The sequence below is a fragment of the Cyanistes caeruleus genome, unplaced genomic scaffold (genome assembly GCF_971803275.1).
Source record: "Cyanistes caeruleus unplaced genomic scaffold, bCyaCae1.hap1.1 HAP1_SCAFFOLD_96, whole genome shotgun sequence".
Lineage (NCBI taxonomy): Eukaryota > Metazoa > Chordata > Aves > Passeriformes > Paridae > Cyanistes > Cyanistes caeruleus.
The window spans coordinates 447,449-462,993 of NW_028255898.1; the positions used below are offsets into that span (position 1 = coordinate 447,449).

General features: G+C 52.9%; 2 protein-coding genes across 3 annotated transcripts in view; one reads left to right on the forward strand and one right to left on the reverse strand.

Annotated features, from left to right (window-relative positions):
* LOC147646466 (maestro heat-like repeat-containing protein family member 7) overlaps positions 1 to 15,545 on the reverse strand; it is a 321,428-nt gene that overhangs the window by 256,405 nt on the left and 49,478 nt on the right. The gene's annotated exons all lie outside the window — the stretch shown is intronic.
* Positions 1,193 to 15,412, forward strand: LOC147646474 (maestro heat-like repeat-containing protein family member 6). Its single transcript, XM_086873384.1, has 17 exons — positions 1,193 to 1,607; positions 2,309 to 2,365; positions 10,179 to 10,334; positions 10,604 to 10,668; positions 10,778 to 10,927; positions 11,117 to 11,265; positions 11,570 to 11,717; positions 11,967 to 12,154; positions 12,239 to 12,376; positions 12,655 to 12,769; positions 12,942 to 13,079; positions 13,293 to 13,469; positions 13,606 to 13,761; positions 13,920 to 14,021; positions 14,245 to 14,347; positions 14,628 to 14,684; positions 14,975 to 15,412. The coding sequence occupies exons 1-17, from the start codon at positions 1,193 to 1,195 to the stop codon at positions 15,172 to 15,174; spliced, it is 2,514 nt and encodes an 837-aa protein (XP_086729510.1). The 3' UTR covers positions 15,175 to 15,412.

A 15,545-nucleotide genomic window follows, 5' to 3' on the forward strand; every position in this document is an offset into this window, starting at 1 on the left:
TTGGGAAGGTAGAATTAGAAAGAAATTATAAATATGACTTTGTAGCCAGAAAGGCTAAGGAAGAAATACAAATGATAGCACGGTTTGAATAATTCAAAGAAACCAACCGGGCTGGTATGCCAGAACACATTCTTTCCTGCAATAAAACCAAGCTGAGGCCCCTCATCCCAGCCTTATAAGGAAAGGTCTGAAGGACCCTGAGATAACTAAAAATATGCAAAAATAGCGATTTCTATAGGTTGTACACAAATGTTACTATATTAGTATACTTAGAAAGATTGGTTAGAAAAGGAATAGAATATTCAAAGGTATAGGTTATATAAGTAGTGGTATAGAAGAGCTCGGTCCCTTTTTTCTCTTGCTTGCTCTTTTTTTCCGTCTCTTTTGCGCTCTCTCTCTTGCCCTCTCTTGCTCTCTCTCTCTACCTCTCTACCCCACGCCCTGAAATAAACTTCTAACACTTAACTTGATTATAGAGGTCTTTGCCGTGTCTCTGACCGTCCCCAGAAAGCGTCTCCTACAGATTGGCGAGCCAGTACCAATTGGCGAGCGAGTTGGGCCGAAGCTCTTTAAAGTTGCAAGGGGAGTTCCTGAGTCCAGAGACGCTGAGGATCGGTGTCTTTTGGAGCTCTGGGAGACTCAGCCCGGGAGTGGAGCACAGCGAGGTGCCTGGCACCGCTTGGTGCTGTGCTGGAAAGGGGTTCTGAGCTCGCTGCAGTGTTGCAAAGCAACAGCTAGAAGCGGAGCTTGGTGAAGGAACCCGAAAAGCAGCGTCTGGAGCCGCAGCAGGGGAGCCTGGCCAGCCCCCACGAGAAGCTGGGATTGGATACGCTGTTTTCTCCGGTACTGAGGTTAGTGCGCACAAGTTTTAATCATGGGACAATCTTACTCTATTCACGACAGAGACCTCTATAAGCGACTAAAACATTTATTACGCTCTGAGTCCAATAATTTACCGAAACAAGAGCTAAAAGATCTTTTAGAATGGACTCTACTTAACTTCCCCAACGCTGACCGTTCAGCTGTATTTACTAGAGATTTTTGGGACACGGTCGGTATTAAACTCTTTAATAATATCTCACACCGCGATATGACAGCCGCACAGCTGGTCCCAGCGTGTAGAACTCTCGTAGAACTCTTTCATAATAAGCAACAACCATCAGTGGCTGTTGCGTCGGATCCAGTCCCTACTATGCGTTTGTCCCTGGCCACGGAGACCCGAAACGTGGCCAGGCCCGTTCCGGCCCCCCGAAACTCAGTGACTCCGGCATCCGCAGTTTCGCGCGTCCCTTCCCCACCCCCCCCAGCCCCCGTGATTTCGCAATCTGTTCCGGTGACCCCATCCCCCTCGGCAGACCCTGCGGCCCCCGCCCCTGCTCCCCCTCCCCCTCCCGATACTGTTCCCGCCCCCAGTGTGGCAAGCGGCGAGCTCCCCGTTCCCTCAAGAAACCCCGTCTCCGCTGTCACAACCCCCGCGCTGCCCACCCCCGGCTCTGCCCTTGCGGTGCACCCCGCCCCTCCCGCTCCCGTCACCGGTGCGACCCCGCCCCTTGACTCCGCCCCTGCGCCTCCGCCCAGCGATGTCATCGTGGCTCCTCCCCCCGTCGGTGCTGTCGCCTCAACTCCACCACCCCTCCTCCCCACCGGAGAATCTCCCGCTCCTCCCCCGCTGCACCCTGCGGCCGTCATCGCGGCTACCGCTTATATTCTATCTGCGCTACAAAACCACACTGCAGCCTCTTCCCTAACTCCTCCACTACCTCCTGTCACCGCTGAGTCAGCCCCGCCGTCAGCAGCGGGTCACACCTCGGCCCCTGAGCCGACACAGACCACTGCTGCCTCGAACATCTCGTTGTTTCATTTTTCTCCACCTCCCGTTTTGCCGCGGCCCGCAGACGTTCCAGCCTCCGCTGCCCGGTCCACCCCGGCCCCCTCAGCTCCTTCTGCTGTTTCTCTCTGGCCACGCGGTCCCGAGCCGCAGCAGGTCCCGGTTCTGCCTGCCACAAGGGCCGCCACCACTGACCCTGGACCGGAACTTACACAAACGCAGTGTCAGCCACATGTTTCCACACGGTCACAAAACACCGCGCTACTCCCGCCAGCGTCTGGTCCTGTGTATTCCCCCGATCCTCTACCAGACCCGGCTGTAATATCACCAAGAACTGCCGCTTCGCTGTCAGATGCCCCCGCGCATTATAACCGCGAACAACCGAAACCTGCTTCCCTGCCCTCGGCCGTGCCGCAGCTCCCAGAGGCTTATCCGCAAGTGCAGCATCCCGTTCTGCCCCCTGACCGTCCCCTATCGCAGCTACTGTCAGCCGACACTACAACTACAAGGCCGCCGCTACACCTGGCTACACAAAAGGTACAAAAGGAAGGGGGAATTTCTAACACAGTATCTGCATTAATAAATACAGGAGAGACAGTGAACTATTCTATGCATGCAACAGCTAATCCCCTGACTTTACCACTTCAAAGTGAGATTGTAAAATTCGAAGCTCCACTACACATAAATTCCCAAGAATGTTATGATGATAGCCAACTTACAAACTGGCTGGAAGTCAAAAGACAAATTTGCAAAGAAGAAAACATAAACCCCCTAGCAATGCCGGTGTTATTTAGTCAGCAGGCGGGCGGTCCAAGAACATGGACAGCTATTTCACCCCAGGAGATAAAAGAACTGCGAAAAGCGATAAAGGACAGTGGCATTTGCTCTCCATATTTTAAACAACTGCTGAAAAGTACACTAGAAGAGCATACTCTCACGCCCAATGACTGCAAACATCTTGCTAGCATCACCCTTACAGATTCGCAATTTATGCTATGGGAATTGAAATGGAAGAGACTACTCAGAAATGTATTGGACAATTATAGACGTAGTAATGATCCAGATTTGCGTGCTCTCACCCTGTCAAAGCTCACAGGTGAACCTCCAGATGACCGAAATGAAAATCAGATAAACTTGCCTAGGGTAGCATTAGATGACATCAAAAAAATGGCATGGCGAGCCTTCTTGCAAATTCAGCCTGCCGGAACTTTTGAAAAAGCTTATAACCTTATTAGCCAAGAAGCCTCTGGGCCATTCACAACATTTGTGGATCGTATAATTCAAGCTGCTGAACGCCAGTGTGGTGATGATATAGCCCGTCCAATTATGATACGGGACATTATCGAAAATAATGCTAATGCCGAATGTAAGAAGGTGATCAAAGCCCTGGGAAAAGAAAAGCCAACAGTGCCAGAAATGATAGACGCTTGTAACAAAATAGGAAGTCCACAACATGTAGCAGCAATTCAAGCAACTGAATTGGGGAGAACCTTAGGGGAGAAGCTGGAAAAAGCTCTTTTAGCACAAACATCACAAGCTGCAGTAATCGCGGCTCAAGCAGAGGCACGAGATCAAAAGCTCACTAAAACCCTACTGCACATCGAAGTCTGCTGAAACCTCCACACCAGCCAGTGACCCTGCAAAAAAGAGCCAAGAAGCAGACGCCCAAGCCTGATCTACGCAGAATCTTCAAGAAGAAAGTGATCTACCAGAAGCAGCTCAAGAAAAAAAAAAAATGGAGTTCTGTCGTTTACCCAAGTGCATGTTGTTTTTATCTTTTTGTTTTAATCTGTATAGTGATAATTGTAGTTTTAATAGCTATACCTTGTATACTCCAATGCATGCAGAAACTAATGAGTAGAACCGTATCTAATATCTTAGTTATTCATAGACAAAACGGGGGAGATGTTGGGAAGGTAGAATTAGAAAGAAATTATAAATATGACTTTGTAGCCAGAAAGGCTAAGGAAGAAATACAAATGATAGCACGGTTTGAATAATTCAAAGAAACCAACCGGGCTGGTATGCCAGAACACATTCTTTCCTGCAATAAAACCAAGCTGAGGCCCCTCATCCCAGCCTTATAAGGAAAGGTCTGAAGGACCCTGAGATAACTAAAAATATGCAAAAATAGCGATTTCTATAGGTTGTACACAAATGTTACTATATTAGTATACTTAGAAAGATTGGTTAGAAAAGGAATAGAATATTCAAAGGTATAGGTTATATAAGTAGTGGTATAGAAGAGCTCGGTCTCTTTTTTTCTCTTGCTTGCTCTTTTTTTCCGTCTCTCTTGCGCTCTCTCTCTTGCCCTCTCTTGCTCTCTCTCTCTACCTCTCTACCCCACGCCCTGAAATAAACTTCTAACACTTAACTCGATTATAGAGGTCTTTGCCGTGTCTCTGACCGTCCCCAGAAAGCGTCTCTTACAGATGCACTCATAACTGCCCCCGTACTAACTTTACTGGATACCAATAAGAATTTCAATTATTCGTAGATGTGAATAGACAAGCAGCACAAGGAGTTCTGACCCAAGAGTGGGCAGAAAAAAGAAGCCCATAAGGTTTCTCTCAAAATTTTTAGACTCGGTTAGTCGGGGTTGGCCTACTTGTTTGCAAGCAATTGTGGCAGTGGCTTTATTAGTAAGAGAAGAAAAAAAAAAAAAGGGGTAACTTTCAGAGCTCCCTTGATAGTCTACATGATGTAAGAAATATCTTACAACAAAAAGCGGAAAAGTGGTTGACTGATTTGAGGCTTCTGAAATATGAAGCCATCTTAATCAGCTCGCCTAGTTTAGAATTAAGAACCACTACTGCGCAGAATCCTGCGCAGTTCCTGTTTGGGGAACCAACAGAGAAACTATTACACAATTGCATTGAAACTGTGGAATTGCAAACTAAAGTTAAACCAGATTTAGAAAATCAGGAGTTAGAAAAAGGAGAAAAGTAGTTTATAGAAAGATCCTCGAAAGTTGTTGAGAGAAAAAGAAAGTCAGGATATGCTAGAGTAAATGGCATATCAGGAAGCATTGTGAAATCAGGCCCCCTGAAAGCAAGCTGGTCTGCACAAGCTTGCGAGCTTTATGCTCTCCTGAGAGCCCTCCAGGGGTTGAAAAGAAAGAGGGGGATCATCTATACAAATTCGCGGTATGCTTTTAAGGTAGTACATACTTTTAAGAAAATTTGAGAAAAAGAAGTCTGATAAATACGAAAAAAAAAAGAGTTAATCCATAGGGAAATCATTCGACAAATTCTACAGGCTGTCAGAGAACCAAAGGAAATATCAGTTGTCCATGTAAAAGGACACCAAACAGGATGGCAGTTCCACACCCGAAGTAACAACCTGGCAGACAAAGAGGAAAAACGAGCGGCTTTGTTAACCAGTCTGCAGAAAAGAGGACTGATTCCCCAAAGCACAACACTGGGATTTGCCATACACCAAATGCAGCCTGGGGATAAAGTCCTGATCAAAGCTTAGAAAGAGCTCCCCCTCAACCCTCACTGGGAAGGACCGTTTCTCGTCCTCCTGACCACAGACACAGCTGTCCGGACTGCAGAAAAGAACTGGACACACTCACCTCGAGTGAAAAAAGTAACGGATTACAACTCCTCCGAGGGGAAAGTCACCACACCTCCGAGAGAGCTGAAAATCAAACGCCGGCGTCATCACAAATGACAAGTGACGACCAGATAAGTTGTATTAATCCTGATTGTAATTGTTTTCCATTTATCCACTTCGAGTGTGCTTATTGTAAACAGATTTGGGTAGCCCACTGTTTAAGAGGGTACAAACCTAAAGGATTGTGCACAAAGTGTCTAGAGAAAGAACAGGAGGAGACTAGCCGTTTCTTAACACTTGCCACCCGGGCGGGGTCCTTGGAACTAAACTCTCCTGAGTGGTTCCTATTGTTCCAAAAGGGGTTAAGAGGCCAGTTAGATTCCAAAGCCAAGGCTTTAGAAATCGAGTGCCGAAAAACAATTAAAGTTTAAAGTACTGTGTAGGACAGACCCAACTAAATTGTCTCGGTGGGCTACTTTCAAAAGAAGGTACGCCTTAAGGACTACAAGGGCCCCTGAAGACAGTCCCTGCTGCCGAGAAGATGGTAATCCCCGCCGTATGTTCCTATACGGGCGAAGGGCAAGGCAGAGAGATGCAATGGTGGGGAATCCTGATAGTCCTGAACCTAGCCGTGTGCTTGGCCGAGGGAACGAGTCCCGAGGTACCTCCAGGGGGAGAGTCCCCTGGGGAAGTGTGAGCAGTGTCAGACTGCCACAGAAACCGGACGAAAGATTGACTGTCCTCCAGAACTGCAGAAGGGGATGTGTTTTTCCAACGGCACTCAGTATAAGATCTGTAAATTAAAGGGGGAGGTCTGGTGTTACTGCTCAAAGGCAAGTTTTAAAGACGGGCAGTTTCAAACTCCTGAAAGACAAAAGATCAAAACTACCCACTTCAGGTACAAGAGAGAAGTGGGAGGGATTCCTCCGATTTCAATTTATAGTCAATGTAATAAAACCATCTAGATCAGAAGAAAAAGACAATCCACCTTTGTAGCATATTACAAAATCAATCCTATGTTACAATAAAGCGAACTTGAAAACGTGTACTATAAGTGGAAAAATGTATTAAGAAGATAGAAATTTAAAACATGAAACAAAAGCTTCCTTCAATAATGAACCAATAATTTTAGATTTGTTAAAAAGTGAAGTTGACCGGGTATGTTTACAATTTGACCAAGTATTCTGTTTCTCCAGAGATGAAGACGAGTTAAATCCTAAAAGCAAAATATCAGACTGGGAGAAAAGTGAATGTGGTTAATCTCACACTCATCCCTCTGTAAGATTGAATAAAATAATACGAATTTTTAATGTGGTCAAATTATTAGGTGGGGGACTGTAATAAAGAATTGGATGAATAAAAATTCGAAAGAAAAGGTTTAAATAAAGTATATGTAATTGTAAATGATGAAAATATGGAATGAGAAATCCTCCTCCAGGTCGAGGCAGGATTTCTCTTCCAAAGCAACAGATTGCAGCCAAGCACCCAGATAACAATTGCAAGCAGGCACATCAGCGCCGAAAGAATGGGCAGGACACGGGCCATCGAACAAACAAAGGAACGGGCCCGGACGAGATATCGCCGAGCCCGAGCATCTCCGCCCTGACCACCTGTGCTGGAGAAATGGAGAAACTAGACAAAGGAAGAGGAGCCAGCCGAGATAGCCATCGGCTCCAGGATGGGTGCCACCACTCCACCCTAATGGCCCGGACCAAAATGATATCAAAAAGACATCCTGGACCTCTTTACATATGAGGAGCCTCTGCCCAACGTCTATTGACTCTATTCCCCAGTGCCAGGAAATCTATTCTTCGAACAATCAAGAACCTCTTAGCAAAGGGTGCCTGCTTGGAATTTGGCCTCAGGACACAAACTTCCTATAAAAACCCAGGCCAAAGGACTCTCAGGCGTGGATTTGGGAGCATCTATACCTTGCGTATAGACCCTGTCCACCCAGCGCTGCGCTGCTTATTTTATTGTGGTTTTTTTTTTCTCTTTGTTCGAATTTATTATTGTTTGATAATAAATTTTCTCTTTTATATAACCCGAAATTGCCTTTGCATTTATAACACCTTCAAATTGCCTCCATTTGTGGATAAAAAGAGTTTGGACCCAGCAGTCCTAATAAAGGAGCCAGAGTGTGGGTCCAGAGGCCAAATGGCCCTCCCAAGCCAGCTGAAGGAACAGCTCTGGGCAAAGACAACACTGTTGGAATCCTGAGACCTGGGCAGGAACAATGGGAATATGTCCCTGCAGCCAAGTGTTCTCTGCCAGAACAAGTCGATGGGATGGGATATTGTTTTACAGACCCTGCCAGACCAAATCTCCCTGTTTGCCCCAACGGCCCCTTTGGAAAATGCTCAGATCCATGGGGCTCCATGTGAAGGCTGATGTGACCCTGAGGGACTTCCACACCAATTCCAGACAGGAGCCTGGCTGTCCCTCAGGGACTGGGACCCAGCACCTCTCCAGCCGAAGGGGAAAGGACCCCAGCAAGCCTTGTTAGCCACAGACAGTGCGGTAAAGCTGAACAGCAAAGGACCTTGGGGACATTATTCTGGAATTCAAAAGGTGCCAGCTCCATGGACAACAGAATTATTGTTCCTAACGTGAATGAGGGTGAGGAAAAAGGATGAGTAGGCTTGTGATGGTAAAGCACAGAAATCCTTTCACATTGTGGTCTCCAACTAGAACAGGGCTTGGTTTCTTCGGAAGGGAAATCTCAGTCAATCCTGTAAAACTGATAATTGCATTCCTGTGTTCCACAGCACAGTTTTCTGTCAGTGTCCCTGAACTGGATCCGTTACAAGTCAGAGCCCATTGACAGAGTTTTGGCCACCCCACAGGGTGAGCCCTCCGAGGGAACCCCATTCCTCCCAACCTGAGCTGAGAACATACCCAGCAATTAGTTACATTGAGTATTTTGGCTACTTTGATCTTTAAATTTTCAAAATAATTTTGATTACTAATGCCTTGATTAAACTTCAGAGGTGTTTCTGGCAAACAAAGATCCTGGCTGACTCTCAAGATACAACTTACAGGTGTTGGGGGTTAGGTGTCCTTTATTTTCTATTTAGTTCTGGCTTGCCTGTGGAATTTTTACTCATGACTTGCAGGGAAAACTTAACTGCGGGTACCTGGTGGGTGCTTGAGGAAAGATAAAGAGTTTGGCTGGGCCCAGGGGGGGAAGGGGGCAGGAAAAGGGGAGGGTGGGGACAGTTTGGTGGCTTCTTCAGCTTCGGAGAAGAACACTTTGGGTGCAGAGCTGTTGTGGTGGGGAGAAGGGAATTTCGCCATCACCCAGATGGAGCTGCTGCTTCTTCTCCTTCTTCCCTCTTCATTGGTGGCCTCGCACCCCCTGTCCTGCCGGGACGTGTGGCACTGCCAGCCACCGCCACGGAGCTGCTGATCCACCTCAGCCACTGGCCCGGGATCTCAGCTCATCCCTGCTGTTCCAGCTGAGTGTTCCTCAGAGCCCTGCAGGAGCACCAGCACTGACTGCCAACCCGAGGGGGTTTGTGAAACAAAGCCTCTCCTCCATCCTTTCCCGTCTCAGCCCAGAAAGCTGTCACGGGGTCCCTGGCTCTGTTTTCTTGCTAACGCTGTAGTTATTGTTGTTTGTTTGCCTGGGTATAAATATTAGTAAAAAACTGTTATTCCTATCCCCAGATCTCTGCCTGAGAGCCCCTTGATTTCAAGATTATCATAATTCGGAGGGAGGGGGTCTACATTTTTCATTCCAAGGGAGGCTCCTGCCCTCCCTAGCAGACACCTGTCTCTCAACACTGAGACATTTGCATGAGTAAATTTTACAAAGTTTTCAATAAAATTCTTATTGATAAATTTGCCTCCATTTCATTTCTAACAAGCTGTTCCTAAAGATCCCGTCAGGCTGTCTTAGACACTTTGGGCAAGGGATTCCTTCCAAGCTGGGCCACTTGGGGGGGGGATGGGGGCGGCCCCAGGGCGGAGGGCAGGGTGTGCAAGGGCCCTTTGTGACACGCTGCAGCACGGTCACCGTGGGATGGTGGCAACGGGAGCAGATGTCAAAGGGCCCTTTGTGACATGTGCTGCCATAGGAGCTGGCGGTGACAGGGCCACGCCACAGTGCTCGGTGCACGCGACGGGTCAGGACGCGCCAGAGCGGTGCTGTGAGGAGCCCCCGCACAGCGCACTCCTTTGTGTCGGACCTGGAGCTTTTCTGAAGCACTATTACTACAGGTGACCTCGAGGCCAGACCACAGGTCTTGCTGACCTGTGGCCTTGCTGAGCCTTCCTTCTTAAGGTTCTCTTGAGGGCAGACCGTGGGACTTGGTGACCGTCGGAGCTTTTCCGACGTGTCGCCCATCCCTGCAGTCTCTGCCCTTGAGACCAGACCACAATCCCTGTCGAGGAGCCTCCTGTCCTTGTGGCAGGGGCCCTCAACACCCAAGTGCAGGACTCGCTGTCTTGCAATCTTGCCAGGACTTGAGTCTTGCAGGTGCCTTCCAGGCACAACTGCAGGACTTGCTGACACTGAGTTTTTCCGAGCCATCTCTCCTGCAAGCAGCCATAAATCCAGTCACTGCCATGGAGCAGCGACCCCCAAGAGTGCCCAAGTTGGCCTGGCTTGAGGAGCAGGAAGAAGAAGGCTCTGGAGCTGTCCTGGCACAGGAGTCTGAAGAGGTGCAGGAGTTCCAGGCACCACAGGAGGGTGAGTTGCAGAGCTCAGCCTTAGGGCTAGTGCCTGTTGCCAGCTTGGCCCCATCCCATTACATGCCATGCCATCCCCTGGTGCTGTTCCTATGGAAAGGATTGGAGAGTCTGGAAGATTTGGAGCAGCGACCCCCAAGAGTGCCCAAACAGGCCTGGGTGGAGGAGGAGGAAGAGGAGGTCGAGGAAGAAGGTCCTGGAGCTGCCCCAGCACCAGAGACCGAAGAGGTGCAGCAGTTGCAGCCGCTGGAGGAGGGTGAGTGGCAGAGCTGGGCCACAGGGCTGGTGCCTGCGGCCATCTTGGCCCCATCCCATCCCATTGCATCCCATCTCATCCCATCCCACACTGTCCTGTGGAGACACACCCATGGACAGCACAAAAAAGGGGCTGGGGCTGCCCCCGCAGCAGTGGCCGTGCTGCATCCCCTGGGGCATCCCGGGACTGTCCCTGCCTGGGGAACGCAGGGCTGGGCTGTGCTCTCCGGCCTCTCCCGCAGCCCCTCAGCTCTGGCTGCTCTTTGCCAGATGCAGCCATGGACGGCACACAAGAGCAGGACACCGCCCGTGGCCGCTTCCGCAGAGCAGCGCAGGTACCTGCAGCCATCCCCACCTGCGCTGGGCCTGCTGGCACTGCTCAGCCCAGCACCGCACTTGGAGCACTCCATGCAACTTCTCTGCCTTCCTGCCCTTCTCCTACAGTTTCTTTACCAATACATCAAGAGAATTGGCAAGGAAGACACCAGACCTATGGACACTGAGGTCAAGACATCCTCAGAGGTCTTGGTAGAACAGAGCAGCGCTGCCCAGCTGGATCTGCTTGTAGAGACGGCTCTTTTCAATCCAGAGCAAGTAAGCAGCCTGTGGCCAGCCTTTGATCCTCCAGCAATTGCTTGGCTTTCCCAAGCCACGCCTGCTGCTCACTTGGAGCTTTTGAGGCCATGGCAGCGTGCTGGAAGAGAAGCACTTGTCTGAGGAAGAAGCTGGGCACATTGCTGACTCCCTCTGCTGGCATTCCAAGTCTCCCTGTGCCTTCTCCAGGTGCCCGGCGTGGTGAGGTACATCCACCAGTGGCTCATGGCCAATGAGGCTGCTGAGCACAGGATGGACTGGGCCCTGATGCAAGTGGCCGAGGCAGAGCCCGATGATGTGGCCATCACTCTCCTGCGGGTGGCCCCAACGTGTGACAGGTATGGGGCCCAGCTGCCCCGAGGCCTCAGGGCTCCCCAGCCCATCACCCTGTACAGCCCGGCCCTGGGCTGTGAGCAACACAGACTTCCAGGGCCCTCTGGCTGCTCCCTTTGCCAGCCCTGCTACAAAGTCGGCCCCCGAGCCCGCTGCCGTGCTGCCAGCCTGCCCCTCGGGGGCCTGTCCCCACAGGGCTGGGCTGCCTGGCTGCTGCTGCCGCTCAGGGGCAGTGGGCACAGGCAGAGCTGGCGGCCAGCTCAGCTCCCCGCTGCTGCCCAGCCCACGGTGCTGTGTCTGACCCCGCAGAGCTGCTATGGCCATGTGGACGACCATCTTGCTCTCGCCCTGGATTTCAGAGGAAGTGACACCGCTCCTCATCAATGTGGTGGGGAGCTGGCCGCAGAAAAACCTGGGCACCTCTGATGGGGACAAGACGGCTGTCTTTTCCCTGACTGTGAGTTTCTGGAGCTGGCCTTTGCTCACCGCAAGGCCGGCCGCCTCTCCAGCAGCTCTGTTGCCTCCTTCCCCCACTGCATCTCCCTGCTTCAGGCACTGGCCACAAACCTGGCCTAGGGGCAGCTTCAGGGCCACCAGGCCCGCTGCTCCCCCTGTGTCTGCCCCGGCCTCTCCCTGCCACGCTCAGGCCCTGCCACACGGACGCCCCGGCACTGAGCGCTGTCTCAGGCTGCTTTGTCCTCTGCAGGCAACTCTGGTGATGTGGAAGATCCTCCAGGGGCCCTGTTGCCCACAGATCCTCACAGTCTATTTCCCCCGCCTCTTTGTGCATCTCCTCTTCCAAACGTACTTCAGTACTTTGTATATGACAGAGGACGTCCATACCTTCTGGAAGGAATGCCAGGAGCAACACGGCCTCTCCACCAGCCCCAACAGGTATGCCACTCCTCCTGTCCCTGCCACTTCCCCAGCCTCACAGCCAGCGCTCCCAGCGTCACCTGGGCTTTGCTGTGCACACAGGTTTGCAGTGCAGACCCTGAAGGCCCTGCTCTCCAGTCTCCACTTGGAGCATGTGGTGGTGGCAATGGAACGCAAGCGTGGCTGGGACACGCTGCTCTGTGCTGACACCCACCACTATGCCGTGGGTCTGCTGGCCAGGTGAGCCCCCCTTCTCCCCACTGCCTCTGACGTTTGTGCCCCCTGCCCGGGATGCCCCCCACAGTCCCCGTGGCCATGGGCCTGAGGACCTCGTCACCGAGGGATGGCCAAGGAGACTGCAAAAGGCTGTGAGAGGAGGGTGCCCAGGAGCAGCCACATCTGAAGGGCCCAAATACCCTCACAGGGTGCTGGGGCAATAGGACAACTGTGTCAGTCAGTCCTGGGAGAGGTTTTTTGCACCCTTGCTGAGACTCTTTCTGCCATTTTCTGCCTTCCAGGGTAATGCGCCGTGCATCCGCCCACTTGTGCAAAAGCATCTTAAGCTACCTGCTTGAGGTGCTCAGCAAACCGTTGCCACACTGGGATGTCTCTGCCATGGCATTCCTTGTGGAGGTGAGCCTGATGGCCAGCACTACCTCGCTCAGCTCCCTGCCAGCCCTGTCCCCTGGCATAGCCACAGCTGCCTGGGACGGCACCCGCGCCCTGTGCTACTGCCTGGGCCCAGCCCTGCGCACTTCCAGGCTCCTGCCGGCCAGCTCCCCTCTCACTGCCCTGTGCCTTTCAGCTCCTAGATTGCCTGGACTTGAGTGACTGTGGTGACAGCCTAATGGAGATCTTGTATAAGTACCTGTGGTACAATTCCACAGAGATGCATCACCAGGTGCTCAGGGCTCTCCTCCTGCTAAAGGACCGTCCCTCCATGGTGAGAAGGGGGCAGCAGCTGAAGCCGTGTGGGCAGCATGAGGCTGGGCAATGCTGTCACTTGGCCTTGGCTGGCCTTTGCCTTGGGCGCTGAGGCAGCTCCTCGCAGCTCTCCTGCCTCCTGCTTCAGCTGCCCGAGTGCTTTGGGACAGCCCTTTGGCCTCTGGGCCCTGCGGCAGCTGCCCGGGCTTTCACACCCTTGTGTTCTGCACAGGCCGAAAGAATTCAGAGCCTGACAGGAAGACTAGTGCACCTCCTGTGGGACTTGGACAGTGACGTGGCCAGGATGAGCATTGCTCTCCTGAGCTATATTTTCCTGGATGAAGAAACCCCAATATCCTGGCGCAGGGCCCTGCAGCTGGCTGAGCCGCTCCTGAAACTCCTGGACAATGTAAGGCTCTGTGCCCCAGCCACGGCCACTGCCTGCTGCCCGGACACTTTGTGCCCTGTGCATTTGCAGGCCTGCGCCAATGTGGGCCACAAGAAGCCAATGATGAGGTCATTTTTCCTTCCTTCCTTTCATACAGCCTGATAGCCAGGTGCAGCTGCTCTCCATGTCTCTCCTTCGAAGAATGATGTCGTCGGCAGAAGAAGAAGGAAGAAAGCCCCTGAAGGAACGAGTGTACCAGAGCCTGCTCCCACTCTTTTTCCACTGCCAAGATGAGAATCGGCATGTGGCAGAGGTGAGGACTCCTGGGCTGCTGCTGCGCCTTGGCAGGGGGCTCAGCTGCCTCCTGCCCTGACGCAGGCTTGCAGGCTGCAGCCTCCTCCAGCCCTTGGCACTGGGACACTCCTTAGCCCTGCCTTGAGGGGCCATTTGCGGCTCTCTGCTGCTCCCCAGGCCTCTCGGACAACGCTCCTTCGCGCGGCTGGCTTTCTGAAGAGGCCAGACCTGGAAAAAGCTGTGAGGAAGGAGAAGCTGTGGAAGTTTGCCAAGCTCGTGGTAAGGGCGGGCTGCAAGTGCCAGCCAAAGGCTAGAGAAGCCCCCTGGCCCCGGTGCTCAGTGTGTGGGGCTGGCAGCTGTGCCCCTGCCCACTGCTGCACCCGGGGGCCGCACGGCTTCTCAGGGCTGGCCGGGCACGGGAGGCCGGGGCTGGCCGCAGGCAGCAGCGCCCGGCCGAGGGGCAGAGCCCGCGCCAACCCTTCCCTCCTGCCGCTCTCTCCAGCTGGCAGACCACAGGATCCCCTTGGCCGAGCACCTGCGCCGGGCCCTGCAGTACCTGCAGGACCCACAGGAGACCCTGCGAGCGGCGGCCATCAGGGTCATCGGTGAGTCCCGAGCCCGGGCTCCCTCCCCGCCCCGCCGCAGCTCGGCCCCAGCCCCGGCTGCTGCCCCGGCAGCGGCACCCGGGCCCGGCGCCCTGGAGCCCCGGCTGCCCTCGGGGCTGCTGCTGCCGGCCTCTGGCAGCCGTGCCCTTGGGCTGGGTTAGGATGCGGTAAGGGCCCGGGCTGAGCCCTGCCGGGGCAGGAGGCCGTGTGGCCGCAGGGCTGGCAGCGCCGCTGGCAGGGAGCTGTGCTGCTGGGACCCTGACAGGCTCTGTGTTCTCAGGGATGGCCGGGGAGCAGCTAAGGGGGCAGCACGCAGAGCTCCAGGTGTTGTGCAGAGGTGAGCCACGGCAGCAGGCTGACAGTGGTGGCTGTCGGGGGCAGCTGCAAGCCCTGGCCAGGCTGTGGAGGGCTCTGCTCCCTGTGCCGATGAGGGACGGCGTGGGCAGAGCACAGTGAGATTTCAGGGCCACGTGGGGCATTTGTGGCCAGCAGCTTCGGGCTGACCCCCTTGGTCCCTGCTCCCTCCTGGCCAAGGCAAGAGCCGGCTGGCATGGCCCTGGCAGGGGGCTCTCGATGGGCCCCCACAGCTCTGGGGTCTGACCGTGGCTCTGTTCGTCTCTCTTGCAGCCCTCGAACGCCTGACGGAGGACAGAAGCGGTGCCGTGTCAGATCTGGCACTTGAAACGCTGTATGTCCTCCGGGCCATCCAGAGTGCCCGTTACTCCATTCTCCAGAGGATGCAAGACCAAATCCTCAGGGCATGGAGGACACGGCCTCGTCTGTCGGGCCTGGGCTGGCTGCGCTGCTGGAGGTGTACTCAGAGCTGACCTGAGAGGCTCTGTCTTCTGGGGCCACATGGGCCAGCCAGGATTTTTTTTTTCATAAGGGTTGTTCTTTTCCTTTTTTCTCTTCTTTTTACTATGTAAATAATGTAGGATATGTTAGGGCTGAGAGGCTCTGTCTTCTGGGGCCACATGGGCCATCTGTTAGTTTTTGTTTGATAGAGATTGTTCTTTGTTTCGTTTCCATCTAGTATGTAAATAATATAGGATATGTTATAAACCACAAGAGTCCCAAGACCTTTCTTTTGCTGCCCAGGGTGTGCGGGGCATAGGGGAAGAGAGGGAAAAGGGTTCTTGTGTTCAGCAACCTGCCAGGGCATGCAGTGGTGCAGGGGAAATGGCCAGAAGCCCCTTGG